This window comes from Vidua chalybeata, chromosome 17, assembly GCF_026979565.1.
Source record: "Vidua chalybeata isolate OUT-0048 chromosome 17, bVidCha1 merged haplotype, whole genome shotgun sequence".
In the NCBI taxonomy this organism is placed as follows: domain Eukaryota; kingdom Metazoa; phylum Chordata; class Aves; order Passeriformes; family Viduidae; genus Vidua; species Vidua chalybeata.
In genome coordinates, this window is record NC_071546.1 from 14,944,096 (window position 1) to 14,969,782 (window position 25,687).

Genomic DNA, 25,687 nt, shown 5'->3' on the forward strand with positions numbered 1-25,687 from the left:
TGACTTCAAGGAAACATTTTATTTGGTATTAAAGATCTGAAGAAATTTCTACTTTATATTCCAGGTTTGAAACTGGGAATGGAGAGGGATGCATATGTCATGATTGCAGAGAAAGGAGAGAAGTTGTACCAAATGATGATGAGCAAGAAAGTGAACCTTATCAAAGATAGGAGAAGAAAATTAAGTACTGTTCCCAAGTGCTTTCTTGGCAAGTAAGTGGTATTTGAATTGAAAAGGTCTTTCACGCCAGTTAATGGACTCTAGAATTTCTGGGGATGGCATTGTGGCACAGATCAGATGTGCTTTGATGCAGCTTAATTAGAAAGACCATAAGCCCCATTACGGTAGTGATTTATTAAAAAATAATAATTGATTTTTGTTTCACACCATACACAGGCTGAATAGTGTGACAGCTCACTCTGTTTTACAGTAAGTCATAACAGCTGCTTCAGATCATCAAAAGGAGTAAGAAAACCACCTTAAACTCCCACAGGCTCTGGGCTGTTGGTGGCCTAACCTAGACTCTCTTTGGTATACAAGCAAATGCTTTCCAGGTGATACTTAAATCCAGCAGAACTGTCCAAGCCTCAGCATTGTATTTAGAAGTTTCCTATTTGTCAGCGTAACAGGCACCAATGAAATTTTGTGCATCATGTGACCTGATACATTTGTTAGAAGTGTAGGACTTCACTGGCTGGAAAAAACCTCTTTGATTCAGCTAGATATTACAAAATAATGACAAACTAATTCTGAAGGATGACATGTGAGGCAGCAGAAGGAAGAGACGCTCTGTGGGCGTCTTGAGTCAGTGATTGGCAATGGCAGCAGTGGGACTGCTGAAGGGACGTGTCCTGTGGGGCACGGCACTCAGTAGCCGACCTAAGAAGACTTTTCCTCCTCAGCTGTTAATGACTGATATGATCAGCTGTGGGAAGAAAAAAGTTCTGAGGCAGTTATGCATTCATTTCCCTTCCTCTCTGGTCTCTGTAACAGCAGTTTGCAGCAGCATTGCCAGTGCACAGGGGTGGAAGTGTCTTTCTGCCTGGCAGAAGGCAGGCTGGTAGCATCGGTGGGTGATACTTCAGCTAGAAAAAAAAATTCTTAATATTGGAGAAGCAGTTGATTTTTTCTTCTTCACATACATCCTCCACTCCCCACCCCCCCGAGGTGATCTTGTTGCATTAGAACTGAAACCTTTTAGATCTGATAATGGCAGTTCTTATTTTCCATTCAAAAAAGAAGTACAAGGTCAGAAACTTACGTTCTTCCAGTGCTGTTATGTATGACTCTGTTGTGGGCTCCCTGATACTATGCTTAGTTTCAAGTCCTATCCAGGATTTCTTGCTACTACTTTTCCTTTTGAAATGACTGTTTGTTTACAGTCTGTCATGCTCAATGCCCTCAGTTTGCTTGAACACCACCTGACACTCCAGTAGTGAGAACTTGACCTACCTTTGCTAATGGCTAACTGAGCCCAGACTGAGATACCCACAGGTATCCTGATCACTTACAAAAGGATTATTTCTCCTAATGTTCTAGCTGTTCCCACAGCAAAGAACTCTGCTGATATCTTTTCTACATTCACTTGTTGGTGTAGTCCTGGGAAACCCAGCTGAGTGCAACTCAGTCAGTACATTCCAGTCATGACTGGCAGATTTTGTATCATTTCCAGGGCTTTCCCTGAACAATGCTTATTGGCTGTGACCTGTTTATTTTTGCAGATACTCCTGCCTAAGGGAGTTGCTGATGACTATGCTGTGGTGTATTTAGTGGTTTTTTGTTATATGCAGCTGAGAGCAACACAAAAGCCCCAAAAATAATTTTTCTCTTGGCATGTGAATATCAGCATCTCATAATTCAAGAGATAAAATGGTTTTTCTTTGGGAAAACAGCATGATCTAATCCAAATATTTTCAGAGACATCACATGCATTTATTTATAAGGCTGTTTATTGAACTTAACTTCAGCAACTGACTGGCTTGACTGGAAATCTATTTTCCTCATCACTCTTCGTGGCATTAGGCAAGAAACTGGTGATACAGTTGGAATTATGTGTGTTGGTGTCACTGTGTGTAAATGATATGCTGGCTGTGCTTCTTTTCAGCCCTGCAAAACCTTGAGTGTGTAAGAGAGAGCATTTGCTAACCTCAGGAGATTTCAACCATATATTATCAGATCGTACAGTCCTGGATGGGTTGGATTTTCCTGTGTATTTCTTGTGTAGAAACACAGTTGTTCCAGGTCCCTTAATTTCCAAGGTGGAGCTGGGAGATTGTGTCCTGACCTGGATGTCAGATGAGAACTGAGCATGGCAGCACTGGGAAGTGAGGATACTCTAGTTATCCTGGAGAACTGTTTCAGACAGGATGAGGAAACAAATCAAGCTTTGCCATCCACTCTCTTTGAGTTGGCGACTTTTTAGAAACAGTCTAGCATATTCCTTAAGAACCTCTTGGAATATTTTTGGATCATACACATTTCAGGGCTCATAAAGCCTTCAGATCAAATGATTACTGATTCTGCTTCTGAATCAAAGGTCATAGAAATCTTAAATCAGCTCTTAAGAAAACCATCCCATGATTGGGAAGCTCCACAGCTGTGAGGGTAGCATTCAGTTATTTTCCTATTTCGGCTCACCATATCAACCTTACATTTAAAATCCACATAAACTCCAGAGATAGTTCCAAATAAAAGAAGCAGGAAAGGTAACAGGGTAGCTTCCACTGAAGTTTTAGGCAACCATTTAAGTGCTATGACCCATTGCTCTTGATGGGGAACTCCAGAGCAACGGGACCTCTCCCTGGGGTGCTTCCCATGGGTGCAGTCCCTGGCAGCAGGTCCATGATGGGGCCCTGCACAGGAGGCCTGCCTTATGTCCTTAGCAGAGAGGGAGGATCATTCTTACTTTGCCTCCCTCTGCAGTTTATATATTCTGTTTCAGCTTTTAAATACTTACAGAAACAGTTCAGAATCACTGTGAAAAGAACTTCCCCTAGGAGATAGCTTGAGTCAACACTATTCACAGATTTCACAGAATGAGTGGGTTGGAAGAGACCTTAAAGATCGTTGAGTCCAATCCATTCCCTAACACCTCAACTAAACCCTGGTACCCAGTGCCACATCCAGACTTTTTTTAAACACATCCAGGGATGGTGACTCCACCACCTCCCTGGGCAGACCATTCAAGAACTGTACAACTCTTTCCATGAAGAACTTTTCCTAATATCCAACATATATTTCCCCGATGCAGCTTGAGACTGTGTCCTCTGGTTCTGTCAGTGCTGCCTGGAGAAAGAGACCAACCCCACCTGACCCCAGCCACCTTTCAGGGAGCTGTAGAGAGCAATAAGGTCACTCCAAGTCTCCTTTTCTCCAGGCTGAGCCACCCCCAGCTCCCTCAGCCATTCTTCACAGGGTTTGTGTTCCAAGCCCCTCTCCAGCCTCGTTGCCTCCTCTGGACACACTCAAGCATCTCAACGTCCTTCCCAAACTGAGGGGCCAGAACTGGACACAGCATTCAAGGTGTGGCCTCACCGGTGCCACTAATCCAGCTTTAGGGACTTCACAAAACTCTACTGGTTTCCATGGGAATCTCCTGGCATAGTTGAATAGATTCTGCTGCTTTTTCTATACTATGACAGCTACAGAGTAGCCCCTCAGCAAGCCAAAGTTTTCAGTCCTGAATTTGTTTTGTTATTCTAAAGGCAAAATGCAAATAATTCCTATAGCTTAGATCAGTCAGTGCTGATAAATACAAAGAGACTAAAAATACTTCAGTTAAAGCCCACAAGTGGAGACGTGGATACTGGCTTTGTTAAGCAGCAACCTTCTGCACACTGGCAATCATCCAAGTGTTTTATTGAACTCACATTTCCCATAAGTTGCTCTACTTTCATACATTCCTTTTGTTCTTCTCCATGACTGTAACACATTTCTAGCATAATTGCTAATTAACCTGGCAAACAGCTCAGTCCTCTGGGTTTGACAGAGCTGGATTCATCAGACTTGCTACAGCTGCTTTTTTGCACTTCCTTTCTAATGAATAGCATCCTACATATCTATCCATTTTTTGGGCTTTTATTCTGCCTATATGTGCAGCTCTGCCCCTCAACAGAGAGGTTTTGTTTTGTGCTGCATGAGCAGCAGATGAGACTTAGCATCTTCTGTGTATAAATTAGAAGCATGCTGTATGTAATCTGCCAGGCACCACCTTCAGAAAATGACCTTAAATTAATCTGTCAGCGGGACTCATGCGCTCTGTTACTGCTCTGTACTGCTTGAATTCAGTAGGTTGAGTCTTCTGTCCTAAGTCCTACTTGATTGCATTAAAGCCAATCCAATTACACCATGGGGCTAGGGACAGAAATCAGACCCAGTGAAGGAAGATGAGCATGTATAATTAAGTCAAATCATGAACACTACTTGGATAGGTAACTTGGGAAGAAGTAGCTGGAAAAGGAGGATACCCTACTGTTGAACTTGATTTAGGGTTCTCACTTAATCTTGCTTGCTAACCTTTTCCCCCATGGATGTCTGGATTGCTCCATAAGATAAGGATTTGCATCATCCTTATAGACACAGCTGTGTCATCTTTCCTTTTGTGTGCACACTGTCAGTGAGCTTAGGGCAATGATGGGAAGAGGCTAAATCTTCTGCAGAGCATTTCCTCCAGGAATGTAGGAAATGAAGCTACTGGGTAGAGGTACCATTGCTTACAACAGTTTTCACACTTGCTTCAAGGAGAGTCACCTGTGGTTGGCTGATGACTCACTGAGGCAAGTGCCACTTGGAGCTAACTGTGTGTGTTCTGCTCCCCTTTGCAGCGAGTTTGTATCCTGGCTCAGTGAGATTGGAGAGATAAGCAAACCAGAGGAAGGGGTCAACCTGGGACAGGCACTATTGGAAAATGGAATCATTCATCATGGTGAGTGTGCCATGTCATAAAAAGATATCAGATTTCAGTAATGCCCTGGAAATAAGGTTGGGAAACTTGCTGAAGCTGTTCACATGATGTTCAAATACTTTCTGCTGCCATACCCATCAAATCCTCAAAATGTTTAGTGATTTTTGGGATTAATGAGTGGGCAAATTTATGCCTTGAAAAGAGAACTTGTTTGGTATTCAGAAAGTGTTTGTGTCTGCAGTTGCTTGATTTCTCTGCAACATTTTAGTTGGGGTATATATCAGGTGTATATTCCTTTGTACTGTGTGCGTTTGAAAATGTGTTAAAGTCCATAAATACAGCTTTGCACATGGAACATCAGCAATCCAGAGAAGAGAGGAGCAGTGCTCTTTTAGACCAGGGCACAGGTGATGGGTCATTCAAATGACTCTGCTTGTCACAAAAGAAAGAGATAATGGAGGATTTGTTGTGTTTCCAGCTCATTTGGCAAGAATGTCTTTCTTTAAAATAGTGAGGGACCATATTTCTTCATCTCACCCAGCTGATGACCTTGAAGTGTTGTGATGAGGTGTTCTAGAAGGGCAGGACAGCACGTACAAAAGTGCTGCATGACTGAAGTATGCTTGTTTGAAAATTTTCTGTGCTACCTGCATTTCTACTAAAAGGTCATTATCCAGATTACATTGTTTAAATTCAGATTTCTCCTGCTGTTTCCATATTGTGTTATGCAGACAGAGCAACACAATTCTACTCTAATTAAACAGCAAATATCCCAATTTCAGCATTCAGGTGAGTTTAGCTGCAAAATGCACCTCAAAGGAATACTGTTGATGGGTCAACTGCAAAAATGGCTGTTAGTGCTGTGATAACTATTGTGGGAATTTGAAACACTTTGTTCAAAACTCATCGAGAAAGGTCAGATGTTCCTAATTCCCTTCACTAGGACTGTTTCCAAAGACTTACATTAACTGAATCTGATGTAAAATTTTAAAAATCCAATTTTTACCAACTGGCCTATAAAGAACATAGTGGGGACAAAAGACAAATTATCATGCTGATGTTTTAGTTTCAGATAAGCACCAGTTTAAGAATGAACAGGTGATGTACAGATTTCGCTATGACGATGGAACATACAAGCCAAGAAGTGAATTGGAAGACATCGTGTCCAAGGTTCGTGTTATCATTCTTAGTTGGAACTTTGTGATTTGCATCAAGAAGTTTGCTATCCCTCTGAATGTCATTGACCTGTTGTGTGGGAGATTGCCATTGCTGTTGATCTGTGTTATATTGAGCTGTCCATCCTAATGCCACAGGAAACATTCACATTAGGGAGAGGAAGCAGAGTTTAGTAATGAACACCAATACAGTTGTGACTGCACCCAAGACTGCTGATTGGAATCCCAGTAGAGTAACAAAAGGTTTTAAAACAATAGGTGATAACGTGTCTGCTGCAAATCTGGGCGTTATACTTCAGGGGGATAGAAGAGATCAATATTCAACTGTTCCTAATAATTGTTTGTTAAATGAGTTCTGTTGATCTCATATTTGTCCACATACCTTTTAATAAATTTGTTTTTTTTCATATGGACATTGGTTAATGGGTTAATTGTGAGGAAGGAATAATGGAGAAAATGTTGGAATGGAGGTGTTTAGAGGCAAAAACAGGTTTCTGGCTGTTGGAAACCAGGAAAGAAGAAAGAATGTTTGACAGAGAGGCTAAAGGACATGTTTTGAATATCAATATTAATAAAGAAAAAATTCCAGCTGAGTAGAGACATCAGTGTCCAGGTTTTGTTAGCATTAGCTAGTCAGTGTTTCTTTGAAAAGGAAAAAGCTGCTAACACTCACTCTGCATCTTCCATTCTTCAGGGGGTGAGGCTGTACTGCCGACTGCACTGCCTGTATACTCCAGTGGTCAAGTAAGCTCCTCTTTGTGATCCCTTTGAATTTATTTGGCTTTTATTGGCTTTGTTATTTGTGTTTTTTTTTTTTTTTGTTTTTTTTTTTTTTTTTTTTTTTTTTGGCTATTATTGGCTTTGTTAAAAGGATGATGTTACTATTGAAATCTTTCTTGTTTCTTACTATGAGAAATAATTTTCTGAATTTTCTTGGTTCTTCTACAGCCCTTGCATCTCCACAGCTTAGATCTTGTAGTTGCAGTGCTGCTGCTAGAGGATGTTGGAACTGGGGATTCAGGGAGAGTGAGCAGCTGGGTATGGTTACAGTGGCTCCGATTCAGGGCAGATCATGTGGTAGGGATTGTAGTTGCTGTATTATTTGAGTTATAGAAAATGTCGACAGATGCTGAAGAGATGTAAACAGATTCCAGTGTGGTGCTAGGATTCTGTCATTCGGAGAACCCTAAACAAACAAAAACCAATCTGAAGCAGAATAAAAGCTGAAGCTGTAATTTGAAGAATCCCTGAAAGTTTTGTGTGGATTCTTAAGAACTTGGCTCTGTATAAATAACTGCTGAAGAATTGAGATAGGCTGGAAGTGCTAGGTAACTCTTCCCAGAGCCAAGGAGATGATTTTCAGATGTTGTTTACCTTACTGTGACATCAGATGAACATTTCTGGCCTATAATGGAAACCACCCTGAACTCTGTAGTTGTTCTACAACTGCATGGAAGATTAGGAATTTTCACTTAGGAGAACTTGATTTTTAACAAATAAAAAACTGATGAGAGAGAAAAAACGTCTAGTGGAGATGGCTGGATTCCCAAATTCAACAAAACTGACCTCTTGTCCATGAGTTGTACAGCTGAATTTTCACTGAGAGATGGCACTGGGCCTTGGACCAAGACTGATGGCAGCTTATCAAAACTGTCAGCATCTCTAGGAAAGTTCTGAGAGTTACTTCTCATCTGGAACTCCCTACTCATTAGTGCTCAATATTTTAATGTTTTCCTTTATTGTGCTGACATTTCAAAAGTACGTTTTCCCAACATAAGAGTGTGAGAGGGGAAATCTGCCCAGAAAACTCCTACAGATTTGTGCTGTGGTTAGCACATTACTGGGAGACAAATTGAAAATTGTATGTAAGCACTATGAGGAAAGCTTTTTTTCTGAGGACACATTACTGGAAATGCTGTCATGTTTTGTTGTTTTCTTTCCAAGCTCTGAAAGTCCCCCTTTTCTTTCTAATTTCTCACCCTGCATTCTGCAAACACACAGACATTTCTGCTGTATTTATTTACAACAGCCAGTCACAACATATTTGTATCTGTAGATGATTAGTGAAAAGAACAGGGTTGGGTAGAATGGGTTTTAGATGGTGTTTGGATGTTACATTTTTAGGAAAAAGGCAGCATTTGATAGTGTGGTGCTAATGAAAGAGGCTGATTTGACAGAGCTGAACTGAAGAATAAAGTCTTTTCTTGGTCTGCCTCATGGATCCATCCGGACTGTAAAACAGCCCCAGTGGCTGTGCCTCCTTCTACAGTCATGCCACAGTGGAGCTCAAGCTTCAAATACAAGGACCACCCCAAGGGTGAGAGAGGAATTAATTCTTCATACTCCTTCAGCATTTGGCCTCTCTACTGAGACCCTCAATGAGAGTGAGCCAATTAATGCAAATTAATTGTGATAATGGCTTTTGTGATGTGGAACTAGGAACTGGATCAAGACCATGAAACTTATTTCACATGGGCCAGTAAACAGCCTTAAAATGGCTTTTATGATCTTCCAAATTGGATTAAATCCACTGACCTTGGAGGTGAAAGGTGTTAGAGCCTGATGTCCTGAGCCACATATACCTCTTGTATTTGTATCAAAATTCTTTAGAAATATTTCACAAAAGGCTAAAACCATCAATTATCTCCGTGGCTTTGAGAATAGAAATGGAAGAAAACTGCAAAAAGCACCAAGTTACAATAGGGTTCGTTTTCCTTCTTGCAGGAACAGTGCTGCTTTCTGCAAGGCCTGGGTGTGAGCTGGTGCCAGTTGTGTTACAAGAGCTAAACACAACCCTTCTTATTTACAATGACTGAAATGATCTAATTCCATAAAAGGATGCTGCATATTATATTTGTGTCTGGCTATTACATGTTATTTTACTAAAGGAAGTGAAATCTGAACAAGTGTGGAAAATCTCTCTTGTTAAAATAGACTAAAAGCTGCCTAATTCCACGAGCCTCACAAAAATGAGGCACAGAGGGAATGTGTAGAGTCCATGTCTATGAATACATTAATAGGTAAATGCTAGAGAAGAATTGTTGAAGCCTGTAGATGGGACTGGTATTGAGCCAAAAGGTGTAAGCTGGACGTCAATGGATTTTGGATTATTTCCAGCCAGAAAAGTCTGATTTTTAGTGGGACCGCTGGTGGCAGTATTCTAACCTGAGTTACAGCAGCAGCATAGGACATCTGTGAAAAGAATCTTCTGGTTGCCTCTGGTGGGAATGTGAGCTCCCTGAAGATGGCTCGAAACAACATCTAGAGAAATTTTAAGTAACACTGCTTTGTGTTGATCTGAAGTATCTTCCTAATTCAAGCTGCTGGAGAAGTTTAAAACTTTCTACAGAGAAAAGATGGCTGCTTATTAGTAGTAGGTCACAATAGTATATATAGGTTTAGAGTGTAAAAGAAATGTATACCTTTTTGTCCTGATTTTCCCTGAATTCTCTTTCTTAATTAGAGACCGTGACTACCACCTAAAGACATACAAATCAGTAATCCCTGCAAGTAAACTAGTGGACTGGCTTATTGCACAGGTAAGAAAAGTTTTACAATACTCTCTTTGCTAAGAAGCACTTCATAATCCTAAAAATTTCTTTTTTCAATTTATCAGTGGAAAATTTAAAAGTGGTTTGGTTGCTGTTCTTACCTGTGTGCATCTACTTTCTTTCCTCCTCCCAGGGAGCTGTAAACAGTCTTGGTCTGAGACCATCTTAATTGCTGGGTTTACACATCCAAGGCAACAAGCCACCCTGATTAGAGCTTTAGACATCACATCATTACCAAAACTAGACAGCAATAATAATAATTGTAATGGTGGCAGTAGTAATAAGAGCAATAGTAATGTGCTTTGGATAAGCTTCTTCACTGTGGTACTGACTGTAAACTGTTTCTATAATTCTGATGACTCAAATGGGGAGACTGTATGGAATAAACCTAAGTTAGCATGTCAAAACTAGTGTATCTAGTTTCACATCTAGTTTCTGTATGAAAAGGTTGAGACACATTTTGTCAAGATTGATCATTGTAGATGGCTCTATTTTCTGAAGATTTTCATTACTCCCTTTATTGTATTTGGACAAATACCTACATAACATTTAGAAGTATTTAGTGAGCTGAAAGAATTAAAGCTATGTTTTCTAATTGGAGAATGCTGTTTTGATAGGGGAATTTTGAGGCCAAGGTAACATCATCAGGAGTAGCCAGCTCTAGTTTAGACCCTTCCTATGCAAAGACTTTGTTGCCTAGAACAAACATAGACTGCTAAAGGTTTAAGATGGTAATATTAGAAGGCATTTCTCCTCCAGTTTATTTACAGTTGAAATAATGAATTGGATTTTTAAATGCCAGTCTCTGTAAAATAAACTACCCATTTATCCCACAAAATAACACCATGTGAGCGTTGAGCGTTGTCTCATGACAGGATGTTGAAAATGAGAGAAGACTTGAAATTAGTTCATAGTAGAAGTTAAACTTTTGGTTTCTTAAAGCTATTTTCTTGGCTTTCCTTGTGTGATTGCATGGTCATACAATTCTTTCAGAACTGCCTTGATGCCTTTTCTACCAAGACAACAGTATTTAGTTCTTGATTTGTAAATGTTGTGTCTTTTCTGCTCTCAGCCAAGTTAACAAAAGCTAGTCGTGCTGTGGATTGGCCAGAGCTGATCCTGTTCTATCCTGTATTTAAATAATGCTGATACACCATAGTGATGGGCTTTGCCAGCATTTGCTTGGCAAATAACTATTATTCTCCTTAGCAGCATTTGAAGTCGGACTGATGTTCTGCTGACAAGATCAGAGGGTGCTTGAAACACTTATTTTTTGCTTAAAACAAAGTCAGTACACTACCCTGCAGCTGCTGTGAGAGCTTTCGGGTATCTAGTTCTTCAGATGGAGGGGAGAGAAGGTGTAATACTTGTGTAAGATACAGCTTCTTGTTAAATAGGACTGAAAGGAATACACTGAAATTGCTTCTGTTGCCAAAGCAGCAGGTGCCCTCCCTGCTGGAATGAGCTGAGCAGCTGCTCTCACTGAGATAGAAGACACCAGGTTCCCCTGTGTCCTTTTGCTCATCTTGCATCAAGAGACCAGTGTTAACAATCTTTGTAAGACCAGTAGTGCCTTCTGATTTTTAGCAGCACTATTTACTTGTCCGCCTAAAAAGTACAACCATGTTTGTAAAGTCTTCACTTGTGGCTGCAAATTAGCAAATATATCAAGAAAATTAGGCATTTCTTGTATTTAACTGACTTGTAGATGTAAAGGTTAAGGCTGCCATTTCAGGGAAGTCTGTAAATTTGCAAGTCACCTTTGGTACCTGTTTTGAATGACTACACTCAAGGCTTCAGATAGTGAGAAACAGAGCCTTTGTAATCTGCTGTGTAAGCAAACTGCCACTGTAGTTTTAATGTGTCTGACCTTTCGAGTTCACATACTTAACTTTTTCTCCCTTGAGCTGAATATGGATGGGATCTCTCAGCTTCAAAGGAGGAGTTTTCTTGTCTGTGACTAATGGGTCCTCAAGTCCAACACTCTGATTTCAAATAAAATGTCTTTACATTGAGATAATATGGTATCTTTCCCCTGTGCTGGTCCTTAATCCTCTGGTTCCTGTAGGAGGGAGAGATGCTGTTTGGAGGAATGAAAAGTGTTTGGGCAATGGGATACCTGTTTTAATGGCTTGCTATTGTTCCCTACACAGATCATCCTGCTAAGTTCAGAGCTGCAAGCTGTGCAGTGGGGAAGGGGGAGTAATTTGTCTTAGAAAATGATCTGAGGTGTAACATTATTGTCCTGTTTCTAGGGAGACTGTCAGACTCGGGAGGAAGCTGTCACACTGGGTGTGGGACTCTGCAATAACGGCTTCATGCATCATGGTAATGCATCAATTTGCTACCCCCAGCAAATGAAATTAACTCTTACTTCAGTCAGATTAGCTGTTCTAGGCTGTGTCATACATGCTGTGTACACAATTTGCAGGAATTCCTGCAGGTCCTTCTAGAACACAGTCCACAAGCTAATACATGGCTAGGCCTGGCGCCTTCCCAAGGGAAGCCACTTGCTGATAGTTATGGGAAGCACTGAAGGGATTAGACAAGCTAGAAGGAGCATGTTTTTTCACTGCATCTCTTCCAGAGCCACGTGAGCAATGCACAAGCCTAGTACTGTCCTGAAATATCCCCAAAAAATATCAGCTGTTAAGTAAAATTGCCTAGTTCTTGTGTCTTGGATAACAAACACAATCCTCAGTCCTGAGGCATCCAAATCTGAAGTGCCAAATTGCCAAGTTCGACATCATCCATTCCCTAAACAGGGGAAGTAAACAAATCACATTTGTATCAGTGTGAAATAGAACATACAAGTCCTAAGAGTAAACATAGTTTGTCAAATGAAACGTTCAGTTTTAGTCATAGATAACATTTGCTCACTGTATTTTGAATAGTGTTTCTGAGAGCAGATTATTGTAAATAACTAATGGAGAACTTCCATAGTAGTTAACAGTAATGTAAGAATAGTTGGGGTCTTTTTTAAAGAGTTTGGTCTGTTCTGAGCCCATGCAAACTTTTGGCATTTATTGCATTCTTTGTCAAGGAAGACCTTTGCATAAGTACATGTTGAATGTAGGAGTTCGTCATCACTTGCTCTTTTATTTGAAGGCCTCAGGTCTTTGAAAAACTGATGAAGAACTTTCTCATGCCTTCTAGAATTTTGTAGATCTCATTTCCCTCTCCATTATTTTTTTAAGGTCGAGCTTTAGTCTATGTGGACACCTTACGTGCTTTTAAACAGCCCCTTTACCCCTTTTTGCTCCTTTTATAGTTTTTTTTATATTCATTTGGCTGTAGGAAAGGAGTGTGAGATTTTGAGTAGCATCTTCCTTCCAAGAGGATCTTTTGCATTTTATATAAATTCTGCATGCCAGGGAGCTCACATCATGTCATGAGCTACTATACACTGTGAAGAAAATTCTTGTCCTAAAATACAGAATTAGCTTAAAAATACAGAGCTGAGGAACTGACTGATAGAGATGCATCCGGTCTGAGTTCTGTAAAGATTGGGGTAATATTTAGAATTTCCTTTAACTTTCTCCTCTGTTTCTCTCTTTTTTCCTCCATGTAAATTCATGTATGTATTTCATATATATAATTTCCAGTCCTGGAGAAAAGTGAATTTAAGGATGAATCCTTATATTTCCGCTTTTATGCTGATGAAGAGATGGAGGGCACCAGTTCCAAGGGCAAGCAATTACGGAATGACTTCAAGCTCGTGGAAAACATCCTGGGAAAGAATCTTCTGGTAAGAAATATGTGAATGTGTAAACCTTGATGTTTCTGCTAAAATGGTATTGTTTTATAATAGAGGAGAATAATGAGAGAGTAGAATTAAAATGGGCAATTGCACGTGTAGCTAGGTTTTTCTTCACTGCATAAATGCTACTAATTCTTGATCTGCTTTGCTGTATATCTCCAACTTCCATACCTCTGACTTTTTAGTTAGGCAGACTGCATAACTTACTCTAGGTGCACAGGAAATCCTTACGTTACAGGTCCCTTTCTGGAGCTTGTGACCATCCTGCTGTATTGGGAGTTTTGGATGTACAGTTCACACAGGTACAAGTGCATGGAAGTTCCCACCTCTTTCCAGTGCACAGTTCAAGCCCTTTCTATTCCCAAGAAGCCTTTGCAAGCGTGTAAGGGAGCTGGAGATGTTTTAGCAGGTATCACAGTGTTGAGATGGTGGAGGAAAAAGTAATGAGCTCTACTCTCTTGGAAGAGATCTGCCATCAAGTTTAAGCCCAGTTTGAATTCAAACACGCTTGTATGTGAGGTAAATTCAGATGTAAGTTAGAACACAGATACTTCAGGGCATCATTCTCTCAGCCATATGAATGCTGTTGTTGTAGTTCTGAAGTGCATCAGTCACCCTCTGTCAAAATGCAGTCCTATCTCAAACAGAAAACAAATGAAGAGCACATGATGAGGAAAAAAATCTCCTATTTAGAGGGCACAGATTTGTGTCAAATCTGTAGTAGTCATGCTTAAGTCATGAGCTGCTTTCTTTTGCATGCATAAATTAACAGTCCCTTGAGTGAAGGGACTTGTGAAGACCCTGCGAAAGCAGTGCAGTAAATTCATTACACTTACCCACAAAACAATTGTGACTGACTTCTGCTTTATGCTGCGTTTAGCAATTATGAGTAGCTGTTATCCTGAGGCTTTGCTGTCTGTGGAGCATCACTGCTTGCCTCTACACTCATGACAGGGCATTAATCCTTCCCATCCTCTGATCCCACCACAGGAGGTTTACTGGAATTTCCTCAGCACTGGCTTTTGAAATATGCTTTCCTACTGCCATGAAATCCTAGTTGTTCAGTGGATAAGTTTCCCCACCCCCTTAATCCAAGTTTGCTCTATCACACGAGAGTTTGCCTTTGAAAACAGAAAACAACAGAAACCTTGGCAAATACTTGTTAAAAATGCCAAGGAACAAAGTACTTTCAGTCTGGAAAAACATGATTCAAACAAGATCTAGTATTTATTTATTTGCACAATTATTTGTCATTGAAGGACATAAATCTTGACAAACTGAAAAAATATACAACATTCTTCGCATAGCTGAAGAAAATTTGGATTTTGGCCTGACTCCAGGCATTGTGGTTTGGTTACTGCAGTGTGCTGTGAACTTGTGATCAGCACTTCTGCTTGTTAGCCCAAACTGACACCATCACAAATCAGAGCTGGTTGCTTGGATCTGAGTATCAGACAAAGGAGTGTTTCCTGTAGAGATTGGCCATGATCAGAGTTGAGTGAGAGGTTTAATTGCACACATGATGACGGAGTCCCAGAAGACTCTAAAGAGAAGCATTCTCAATGATTTGTGAAGATGATGCCTGTGTACATTTTCTGTAGCATTCTCAAAACTCTTGTGTTGACTTGGAGATCTAAATGTTATCAACTTCCCAGACCTGTGATAACTCCTGCATTCCCACAGGGTATCCCACATTTCCGATCCTCTGTAAAGTGTGGCAGTAGTTGCCCAACTCTGCAAAATTTCAGCAGAGAGAGCAAAGAGCTTTCCCTTTGTTCTTCATTATGCTGGTGTACCACAGTCTGTTGTAGCTAGAGAATTAAAGTCATAGATTTAAAACACCTCTGGGAAGAAAGCCACTAAGGAGCTCATCCTCTAGGGATTTCTGTTCCCAAGGGGACAGGCTGGGAAATCAGTGACAAGAGGCATTCATCATCCAGGTGTATGCAGCCACATAAGGGCTTTGAGTGGGTTTGGATACTATAGTGAACTCTATAGTAAATGAAAAACACCTTTTAGATTTTAAGTCTTTGACAATTCAGAAGGAACAATTTGAGTTCAGTGCTCAATTTCAAAGCTCACAAACCAGAAGAAACTTGGAGTTATACTGTACATATTTAACCTCTTCTGCTAATTTTGCAAAACATACCTTTAAAGATAATAGTAGGGGTGGCTTAGATCCTGAAGCTACTTATTGGAAAGAAATTTTGTCTTTTCAAATCTTGCTTTGTGCCCCAAAGCTGTGGACTTGTGAAAAGCTGAGGAGACTGGAACAACCTGGGAGATGGGGTGGCAGGAAAGTAGCTGTCTTTGAATGCTACTGAGGGCCTCAGAAACTTCCTCCATTTTCTGAAATGCTCAGATCTGACATTGTCTGATAAGTCACTGCTCCTGAGGAGATTATTACCCAAGTCAGGGTGTTCAGGTGTGTCCAGTAGAGAAGGGTTTTGCTGGAGAGGTGTAGGGAAGAATATGCATCCTGGACCCAGGTTCAGGGAATGGATCTGCTGTGCTGCTTCTTCTGGTGTCGATATCCCAAGAGTTTAGTATGAGAGTGTCTGCTGCTGTGTGAGGCAGGTGTAATAGACCATTCTTGGCACACCTTTTCATCTCTGCAGATGCCATTCCCCTTGCCCCTGCCAAAATGTTCTTTGAATGTGTTCTGAGTACATTTGCCCTCTGTTTTTCATTAAACATGCTTGTTTTTAAAATAGTCTCACTTGTTAATGTGATTGCCTCTCAAGACTAAACAGCTGCTGCCTTACATTCCAGAAACTGATTTGGCTTCAGGGGCATAGAAATAGTTCTTGCAGGTGGCTGTTTAGGTAATAGCTTGGGACTCCCTGGGGATGAATGGGGTTCAGCTGTGGAATGGCAGGGTGTTCCTACTTCACAATAAAGAATTTATTGCCTTCTCCAGGTATTGCAAATGGAATATTATCCATAGTCTGCCTTTTCATAAGGGGTGTCTCCAGCACAGGAAGTTCCTAATGTTGATGGTCATAGGGTTTCTTAAAAGTGTTTTAGTTCTTTGCTTTCAAACAATTCATATTTGCAATACCAGTGATCAGAGCAAGGTAGGCTATTAAAAATAATAGCAAACAAAAGATCTTCATGCAAAGTAATGATGGCTGCACTCCAAGAGACAGGTAAGGTTGTGTAGCTGCTGGCATATCAAAGCCTCCAGGTTTTTAAATGTCTATTTCACAAATGCTTTCAAAATTCAACAGAAGAATCTGAATGGGCCCTTCAAGTGTAAAGTGCAAATTGGAGAGGAGAGGTAGTCTGGAAATTTTCCATTGAATCCCAAATATGAAGCGATAAAAGTATGTGTTGTGTTGGACTGAAACTCATTCCACTTGCAACGCTAAAAATCTAACCAGCAATTTACCAGATTTAGCTGATTTTCCAAAGTCCTTTGTTGAACAAGCACTACTAGCATTGTTTCTGAAAATACTTAAAACTAGCCAAGAATGGGAAAGTTACCATCCAGTCTTTCTACTTTCTTGTGCATCCTCTAATGTGAACATCACCTGAAAAGGACTTTTCCCCAGATATTTTGCTATACATTATTTTAACTTGACTGTATGGCTTCTGCAGGACAGAATTATTCCGATTCTTGACTTTTTTTTTTCTCCCCCAAGGTGATTTCCCAAAAAAGGACATTTATAATCTGATGGAATTGACTTTAAAGGAAAAAGGACAGTATTTAAAAATAGTGCAAAAATCATCAGAAGCAAGGAAACTATTCTGAGTAATTTGCTTTCCCCCATGGCATGCTAGATTGAGTAGCTTTATTTTTCCTCTTAAATCAGTTCTGTTTTATCAGATGGTTCTTAAATACATAATATTTACTCAAATGCCAAATATTTATCAGTTAGATTTTCCACTTGTCCATTTACCAGTGGCTAGGCTTGGATTATTTTTCTGTAATGCGAAGTGAGTTGTTAAGCTTTATCCTTATTGTTAATAAACCACTTGAAAAGGATTAGTGAAATGTATATTTGTCATGATTGATATGATTTTAAAGAATATGTGTAATGGGAGTCTATGTGACCTCAGTGCAAAGAAGAGGAAGCAGAAATTCAGAAGCAAGAATTATGAAGGCTTCTCTCTACCATGTAAGGTACAACTGAGCACAGGGTATGGAGTTGGTGTTTTTTCCCTTACACAAAGCCTATGTGCCTGTCTCTGGAGGAAGGACTTATGGATGTCGGGAATTGTCCTCTCATTAGATAGAATTTTAGCCATCAGACTGCCATTATGCTGTAGAATTATGTAGTGTGCAGTTAGATCTATAAAAGGTAGGCCTGAGATCTGCAATTTGTGTGAAACTGATAGCTGAGAAGCACTCAGATCATTCATTATCACATAGGTGGGATGTATTCTGAAAAATAAGCAGATGACTGCACTCAATCTGTAGTACATTCACCAATGGGGAATACTGAATAATGATGAATTCCGTAATCCAAAAGTGAAAGATATATTGAAGGATGTAGGTCTAGGAGTTGAAATCAAATGCAGTTTCTAAAAAAAGAGTTGATTAACCATTGGAAAAAACTCTCAAGGGTGGGAATAGATTCTTCACTTCTTAAAGACGGCAGATCATACCTGTGTAACTCTGGAAAATCTGCTTTAATATTTATTAAGGGCTCAATGTAGAAATACCTAAGATTAAATTTTATGGCTCATGTTTTGTAGGCAGTCAGACCAAATGATCTGGTAGTCCCTTTCCATCTTAAGACAGAAGTCCAGTTGTGGCTTGCAATGAAAAGTCTAATTTTTCATCTCCAGTCTTCACCTTTTCTGTGAACTCTGTATTTATGAAGCATAAATGTGTGTAAATATTGTGCTCTGTTTAAGATTTTACCAGAAGAGGATGACTATGGATTTGACATAGAAGAAAAGAACAAAGCAATTGTGGTGAAGTCAGTTCGACGAGAGTCTTCTGCCGAGGTAGGACCTCACATTCATATTTTGGTATCTAAGAATGTTTCAATACTTAGAAAAGTTACAAACCATCCTTTTAAAATCTCTTTCCTTTAAAGGCAGCTAATATAAGATTGCTGTCTTCTACAATTCCTCGTAATAAGCAGTTTCTGTAAATTGATAGGTATTTTGGAATTACTGGGGGACTTGAATTATTGGTACGTGATAGGATTAGAGCAGTATCTGTGTGATGATAGCTTACCTCAGGTTCCTTAGCAACTTTCATTTAAGGAGGGAGGGAAAGTAACACTCTTTTGGGGTAGCAAAGATGTTTAATGGGGAAACGGGTTTATTTGAATGAAAGCTGTATTTTTAGATATGTATTTTTCCCTTAAAAAGCATGCAGTCATTTCTCTCCATGGTATTTTTTAGGAGTTCTACAGAATATATTTGCTTTGTTTCTTTGAAGCACATAGATAGCCCAAATATCTTAGGATCTGAGTATTTCTTAATCACCCATTTAACCCTACAGAATTCTTATGTGGATCACACAGTGTGATCTGCAATAAGGCACAGATACACTGCTGAAGATAAGAGAGGACTAAATGACGTGTCAAGGGTTTCACAGTAAATGTGGCACACAGCACAGAGCTTCTAATTAAAAGTCCTGGACAACTATTACAGAATTTTTGAATGTCAACGTTAAAATTTGTTGATTACTCCTTTGGACTACAAATAACTCCTGGATGACTTGCTTAATGGAAATAGCTGAAGTGGACAGATTGGTTTCAGCAAGTTGAAAATACCACATGGGAAGGAAATTTGAACTGAAGTTGAGTGTTAGAATGAAATTATTTCAGTCTTCTTGATTCTCATTTGGTTTATGGTCACCAAAGAAACCAAACCTATGCTTTATCTAGTGCTCAAAATCAACATAGGTTGGCCAAAACTGTTATTACTCTAAACCTGTGCTGTGAACCATTGCCTGCCAGATAATCCTCTGCCCTTTTTTTGGCTGGAAGCTTGGGGAATAGCCTGAAAATCTGTTGTGTTTGAGGACGGCAGCACACCATTTTCTAAGGAATCTTTTTCTTGATCTTTCAAGATAATCTTTGACCATGAGCCCATCTTTTGGGCTTGATCTAATAATATTGGTCCAGCAAAGAACTAAATCTGCATCTCCCTGAGCCAGAGTCTATGTGAGAGTAGTGCTGTGTGGATCTCCTTTTTCAAGTCAAGCAACTTGTCAGTGGATTCCAGGCAGAATAGAAAAGGGTTTGCCACATTTAGAAGGAAACCCAACTGCTGAACCTTGAAGTTATATGAAGTAATTATAGTCTGTAAGGTTTAATAAATTTTTAATGGTTCCTTGATTCCTAACACCTAGTCCAAATGTTGCTATGTTACATTTTAACTGGTAGAGATCATCAAGGGGTATGTTTGAGGCTATTGTCCAGTGGGCACCGTAGGGGATCTCAGTCTTGTCATTGGATCTGTGACCATTGCCAAATAACTAAAGTTAGGTGCAAAACCTAGGAATTAAAATCTAATGGCTTTTTAGGCTAATGAAGAGCTAGTGCTTCACTTAAAGCAGAGACAGTTCTTATCACCATTTCAAACCAGGTTACATTTACTGGATAACCTATACCCAGTTCCATGACTGGGTATAGGTTGGTTTTGCAAGGCTGATAGCTGAAAACTGTCCACAGCTCCTGTGCCCAAGGTGTGGGAAGTCACACTTCTGCATCTCACTGGGTATTACAGGCAGGATATTAGGGGGCTCTAGCTTTCCATTGTGTCCCCTCACCCCTTGTTTTTTTATAGTCTCCTATTTTAATAGTCCCTTTAAAATTTGTAGCAGAAAAGTACTAAGATTTATCCATTGCAAACTAAGATACATCTGTAGAGTGGCATATTTCTGGTGAAATATCTTTGTTTTCTGTAAATGCAGAAAATTTTAAGGAGTGACAAATGACTTGATGAACCAACACTACTTATAGGGTATTCCATGTGAAAGTAATCCAAGAAATGTCCATAAGTAAGGAACAGTTGAACCTTGAAGCCTGAGCTTTCAGAGTTGCTGCCAGTGATCCAAAGTGCTCTGTGGTGTTTGTTCCCTTTGCAGATGGCTGGCCTGCAAGCAGGAAGAAAAATCTATTCAATCAATGAGGATTTAGTATTCCTACGCCCGTTTGCTGAAGTGGAAGCCATCTTATCCCAGTCCTTCTGCTCACGAAGGCCACTTAGGCTTCTGGTAGCCACCAAATCAAAGGAGTAAGTGCCAAGATGGGCAGAGAAAAAAGATTATTGAGAAATGTTAGTTTCTAAGTAGTACTTCTACAGCTGTAGTGAAACCTGTGTAAACACTTTGCTGTGCAGAAGCCACTCAATAGGAAAACATGACAGAAATAAGAGGTACAAGACTCATGGCTTGTTTTTAGTGATGACCCTTGGGCTGCTAGGAGAGGTCGGCATGCGTTCTCTTTATACTGCAGACAACTTTTGGTTTCCTTGTGTACAAACAAAATTGAATCACAAGGACTGTCATTCTTTCTCAGGTGTGAAGCTGAGAAACACATGGGAAAACGATTTCCACCCATTAAAGCTTGGCTTATTTTTTGATGTCTCTAACAATATCAGCCCTTACAGTTTTCTAGTCTGTTATTGTTTCTTACAATGAGAGCTGGCCCTGTTAGTGTCTTGTGTGTTGTTAGATTCTGTAATCCCAGAATCTGCCATAGAACTGAATGTCTCAGTGAACATTTGTTGCTGAATTCTAGTCCAGAAGGTCTTGTCCAGTCTGTTTTGTTTCTTTAAAAATTTTTAGTGGGAAAAAATCCTCTGCTGATATAGGTCAGTACAGCTGCACTGAAGTTTGCGTAGAAATGGAAGTGAATATAAATGCTTTAGAAAGTTTCTGTCAAGTGTTTATTCACTTAAAGATGTAATAAATTAAGAAGTGACAAATTCTAATTAACAACTAGAATCTCCCATCTGCCTTGGAGATTGAAGATGGGAGTATATTTCTTCAGGTCTGTTTCTCTGTTATTTATTTGTAAACACTGTGGATGCTTACTTTCATCCAAACCCAGTTGTGAATGCCAAGGAAAGATTCTATTAAGAACTGCCCAGAACTCTGGCAGCCTAAATTAAAACCATGCTTTCTCTTCTCCGTTATTTATCTGCAGGGTTATTAAAATCCCCGATTGTCCTGAAGCACTTTGCTTTCAGATCCGGGGAGCAGCACCACCATACGTTCATGCAGTAGGAAGAGGTAAGGAGAAACTCTGGTACAGTTAAGTTGGGAGTACAGCTGACTAGATAGACATGTGCATGTGTGTATATATATATATATATATATATATATATATGTGTATGTATGTATGTATTTCAACAAAGACAGATCCAGGTTTCGTTGTCTAGCTTGTTCTATACAAGTTCTGATAAATTTAGTGACCATAGTGACAAGAACGTGTGATAAACAAGAATCATACTCACATAACCATAGAACAGTGTGAGATTTCCTGCCTCAAACTGCTTATCACCTAAACAGGTTCTAAGACAAACAGTACCATTCTTATGAACTGAGTGTTGGGTCTCTAATCCCATCAACGCAATACAAGGAATAATTTAATTCCACAGTGGAAGAAACTTGAATGCTGCAATGCACAGTACCATGGACTCTTTAGAAGGCTTTATCACTTTAGCTCTTGCAAGCTAGAAATGGACTTGCTTAGTGACCCTTCCCTTGTTTCTTCTGAGACTACTAAGGTAAAGCTTAACAGCCTCGGGGGAAAAAAAAAAACCTGTAAAACTGAGATGGTTGAGAAAAAGTTGAGGCGTCATGCTGTCTGTTGCTTCCTCAATATTTTTACCTGTAGTCATCCACAATTTCGATCTGGGTTCTGAAGGTGCTGTAGGATCAGCAGGTTGGTAGACAAGTCATAACACAATCTGGACATCACAAACTGTGGCATAAGACTTGGAGACTACTTCTCCCTTTACATAGGCATATATTGCTACAAATAGCCAGTATAAGACAGAGGCAGACTGCTCTCCTTGATCTTTTTAAAAGGAGAAGACACAATTTGACAGAGATATTTACTACTTCTGTGCCTGACATATTAACTGAGCTACAAGCAAAGCACAGCTTTAGCCTTTATGTTAAGAGATGCAGAAAATATGACCTTTTAGACATACACCACTGTGTCTCCAGCTGAGTGCAGTTAGCTTAGGCAGAGCCCACAGATGGTGTTCCGAGGGACACACATTTATTACACCATTTTATAGCAGCACCTACAACCACTTTTTCACTGTTTGGAGTGCAAGCTGGAAGTTGCAGCTAGGAAGATTGTCCTTTTTCGGGATTTTGCCCGGAAAAGACAAGTTACGTTTGACATGATAGTGTTTTTGTGTAGCAAATTGTGTAACATGCAAGTGTTCTGTCTTGCAGGTGTGAGAGGCTGGAACAAATATAACAGTTTGTACTTAAGCAAGACCACAGCTAATGTAACCATAAGGCTAAAAGAGAACTATATAAGAATGCCAAACTACTTCCCACAGAAATGTCAATTTCTAGCATGAACACATTTAGATCTAGGAGACTGCTGTTTTTCCCAGCACCACTGAAAACATGAAGGATAGACACATGATGTTATCCTTACACAACAAAGCTCTCTGAATAGTAGCAAAGGCATGACATGACTGACCCAGCTCTTCTTACTTTTTCTAACCAGAAAGCTTTTGCAAACTTTCCAGTATTCTCATCCATAGGCAGCTGGCATTTCTGTCTAACTTCCCTCCTGTTATTTTTCAGGTTCTGAGGCTGCAGCCGTAGGCCTTCATCCAGGGCAGTGTATTTTGAAAGTTAATGGGAATAATGCAACACATGGAAATTACAAGGAGGTTCTGGAGCACTTCACAGCCTATAGGACCAGGCAGCAGGAAGCACTGGTATGAATGCACAACCTCAAAGGAAGTACATTATTTCCCGCCTTTCTTCTGCCCTCCTTTATTCCTGTGTTTTTATGCTCACTAAAGATTTAGAAAAAGAACATCTACATGTTTGTTTTGACTCATTTGCTTTTATGCCAGGGTCCTGCTGTCACTGAGGGCACCTGATTCCATTTGCCCATAGTTGCAAAACACCTGCAAATAATCTGAAAGCCATTTCATGCATACAGAATTAATACAAAATTATTAACTGTTACTAACCATGGAAGTTTACTCAGCTATTGAGCTAAATTTTGTGTTCTCTGAAGTTCAGAGAAAAGCTGGGGGATATTTCAGCATACTTAGAAGATATAGAATAGTTGATATTTCAGCCTACTTAGAAGATATAGAATTGATAGCTAGATTCACCTCTGTAGTCCAAATATTTGGAGATTGAGCATTTTGAGGTCCTAGCTGAAGCCTGTGTTTCTTGAAAGGGGTTGTACCAGTGGGTGTACAGAACACATGAAGATGCTGAAGAGGACAGAGTTCAGCAAGCAGCATCCCCTGCATGTTTGAGTGGCAGTCGCCTGGGCTCCAGCAAAGACAACTCTGCACTAGAAGGACATGCACAACTGGGACAACTTCAAAGCAGCCAACAGGAATCAGGTAAAGATTCTCATGGGGGGAAGAAAACCTAGGGACAATTCAGGGGCTTTCAGAAGGAAAACCACAGTAGAAATATAATGTATAATTATTATTGTAGAATATCTCTTGTCTTAGCAAAGCTTTGTAATTGAGTGAGGTCTGCCAGAGGACATAATTCTTTGCTGTAGTTTATTCAGGGGAAGAAAAAAAATGAGATGCAGATAGAAATCATGCACCTATGACTCTCTCTTCTCTACAAGACAGCCAGTTATGGGAATGAAGAGACTCAGCATTTTTAGAATCCTTTGGTAGCCCCTGAAAACCATGCATTTATGGGCAGTAGCTGATGGAGAGGGAACGTCTGCAAGAAACTCCACCTAGAATAATCTGTATTTTCTGTTATTTTTGATTAAAGATTAGGATGTTAAAATTTCTTTGATCTGGAGCAAGTTTTCAAGGCATGTTGCCACTGTTTCAGGAAAAGGTGTGGGTGTATTTCCTCCAACCTTTGAAAGCATAGCTCAAAAACACAGGTCTACTTCCATGTTGAGGGCTTATTTGGAAAAGTAGATGTTAAGGGAGACCAAAAGCAAAATTTAATCCAAAGGACTGAACCTGGACTCTCTGAATGCCATTGGCAACTTCTTCAGGAACAGATGCACGTCTGTGTGGATCCGATGCAAGGTCTGGTGATGCTGGTAATTTCACAGTCACAGAGTGTTCCAGCAGTGGAACAGCTGGAGCAGCACCCTGGTAAAAGTGTGTGAGCAACTCCCTGGCAAATCTCAATTTGACTGGAACTTGAATCTGTTCTCTAGTGACAATAGAATTGCTTTGTGTAAAAAATGTTTTCTCCTCGCCACATCCCTGCCTCACATCTCAGTCTTCCAGAGAGTCATTGCAGACAACAGATGAACATATTTCCCTTCCCTTATAAGCTTCTGCTAGAATCCGTGAACAGAACTGGAAGTAGTGTCCTGAGCATGGATATGTGCACACATACATGGAAAAACATCAGAATGGGGATTGGAGCATGTGTATTATCTAAAACTCTGTCACTGTCTCCAATAATGGCCAATAGCAAATGTCTTCCTAAACATTCTCTCAGTCTCCAGCAGCACACAGTTCGAGACATTCTTTGAGCCAAAGGTTGTGTCTCTGCATTCAGTATTCTTCTCAGCAGGTTTCTCTTGCCTGGGCAGGCCTGTGTTCACATGTGCTGCCAGACACCTCTAATGACTTACTTTGGTTCCAGCCCAGACACCACAGACTGTCATTTCTCCACTGGTCATTGGTGAAGAAACCCCTCTCATCAGCCTGACTGTGGATAATGCCCACCTGGAGCACGGGGTGGTATATGAATATGTTAGCAGTGCAGGAATCAAATCCTTTGTCCTGGAGAAAATTGTGGAACCAAAAGGCTGCTTCATTCTCACTGCGAAGGTACCGAAAACCATACGTGGTCAGCTTTTGCCTAAACAGAATGGGAAACCAATAATATAGCTTATTATTGGCTGCTGTGGGCTTGGCTCTTCAGTTGAGGTTGACATTGGTCTTCTCAGCCCTGCTTAGAGTTTTGTTCACGAGAATGAGTGAACTATTCACTCATTCACTAGAATAGCTTGTTTGGTATGAGTAATCAGCTAGTGCTTCCAGGACTTCAGCTGTTGAGGCAGATGGAGGGGAGCCCTCAGCTGTGGAATTCTTGCTTTTATCTGCCTGGTAACATGCACTCTGCTGATATTTAAGATTAATCTTTTCAGACAGGAATTTGCTTCACCTTGCAAGA

At 40.1% G+C, this 25,687-nt stretch overlaps 1 protein-coding gene across 3 annotated transcripts in view; it reads left to right on the plus strand.

The window, feature by feature from the left end:
- The window catches only part of PREX1 (phosphatidylinositol-3,4,5-trisphosphate dependent Rac exchange factor 1), a 128,959-nt gene that overhangs the window by 81,929 nt on the left and 21,343 nt on the right, over positions 1–25,687 (plus strand). For all 3 annotated transcript variants that reach the window (XM_053958586.1, XM_053958587.1, XM_053958588.1), the window contains exons 10-22: positions 65–212; positions 4,824–4,924; positions 5,970–6,073; positions 6,773–6,822; positions 9,542–9,617; positions 11,885–11,957; positions 13,235–13,377; positions 18,253–18,345; positions 20,444–20,592; positions 21,507–21,592; positions 23,135–23,271; positions 23,748–23,919; positions 25,154–25,341. In XM_053958586.1, coding sequence (XP_053814561.1) covers positions 65–212; positions 4,824–4,924; positions 5,970–6,073; positions 6,773–6,822; positions 9,542–9,617; positions 11,885–11,957; positions 13,235–13,377; positions 18,253–18,345; positions 20,444–20,592; positions 21,507–21,592; positions 23,135–23,271; positions 23,748–23,919; positions 25,154–25,341 — 1,520 coding nt within the window. The remainder of the gene's footprint in view (positions 1–64; positions 213–4,823; positions 4,925–5,969; positions 6,074–6,772; positions 6,823–9,541; positions 9,618–11,884; positions 11,958–13,234; positions 13,378–18,252; positions 18,346–20,443; positions 20,593–21,506; positions 21,593–23,134; positions 23,272–23,747; positions 23,920–25,153; positions 25,342–25,687) is intronic.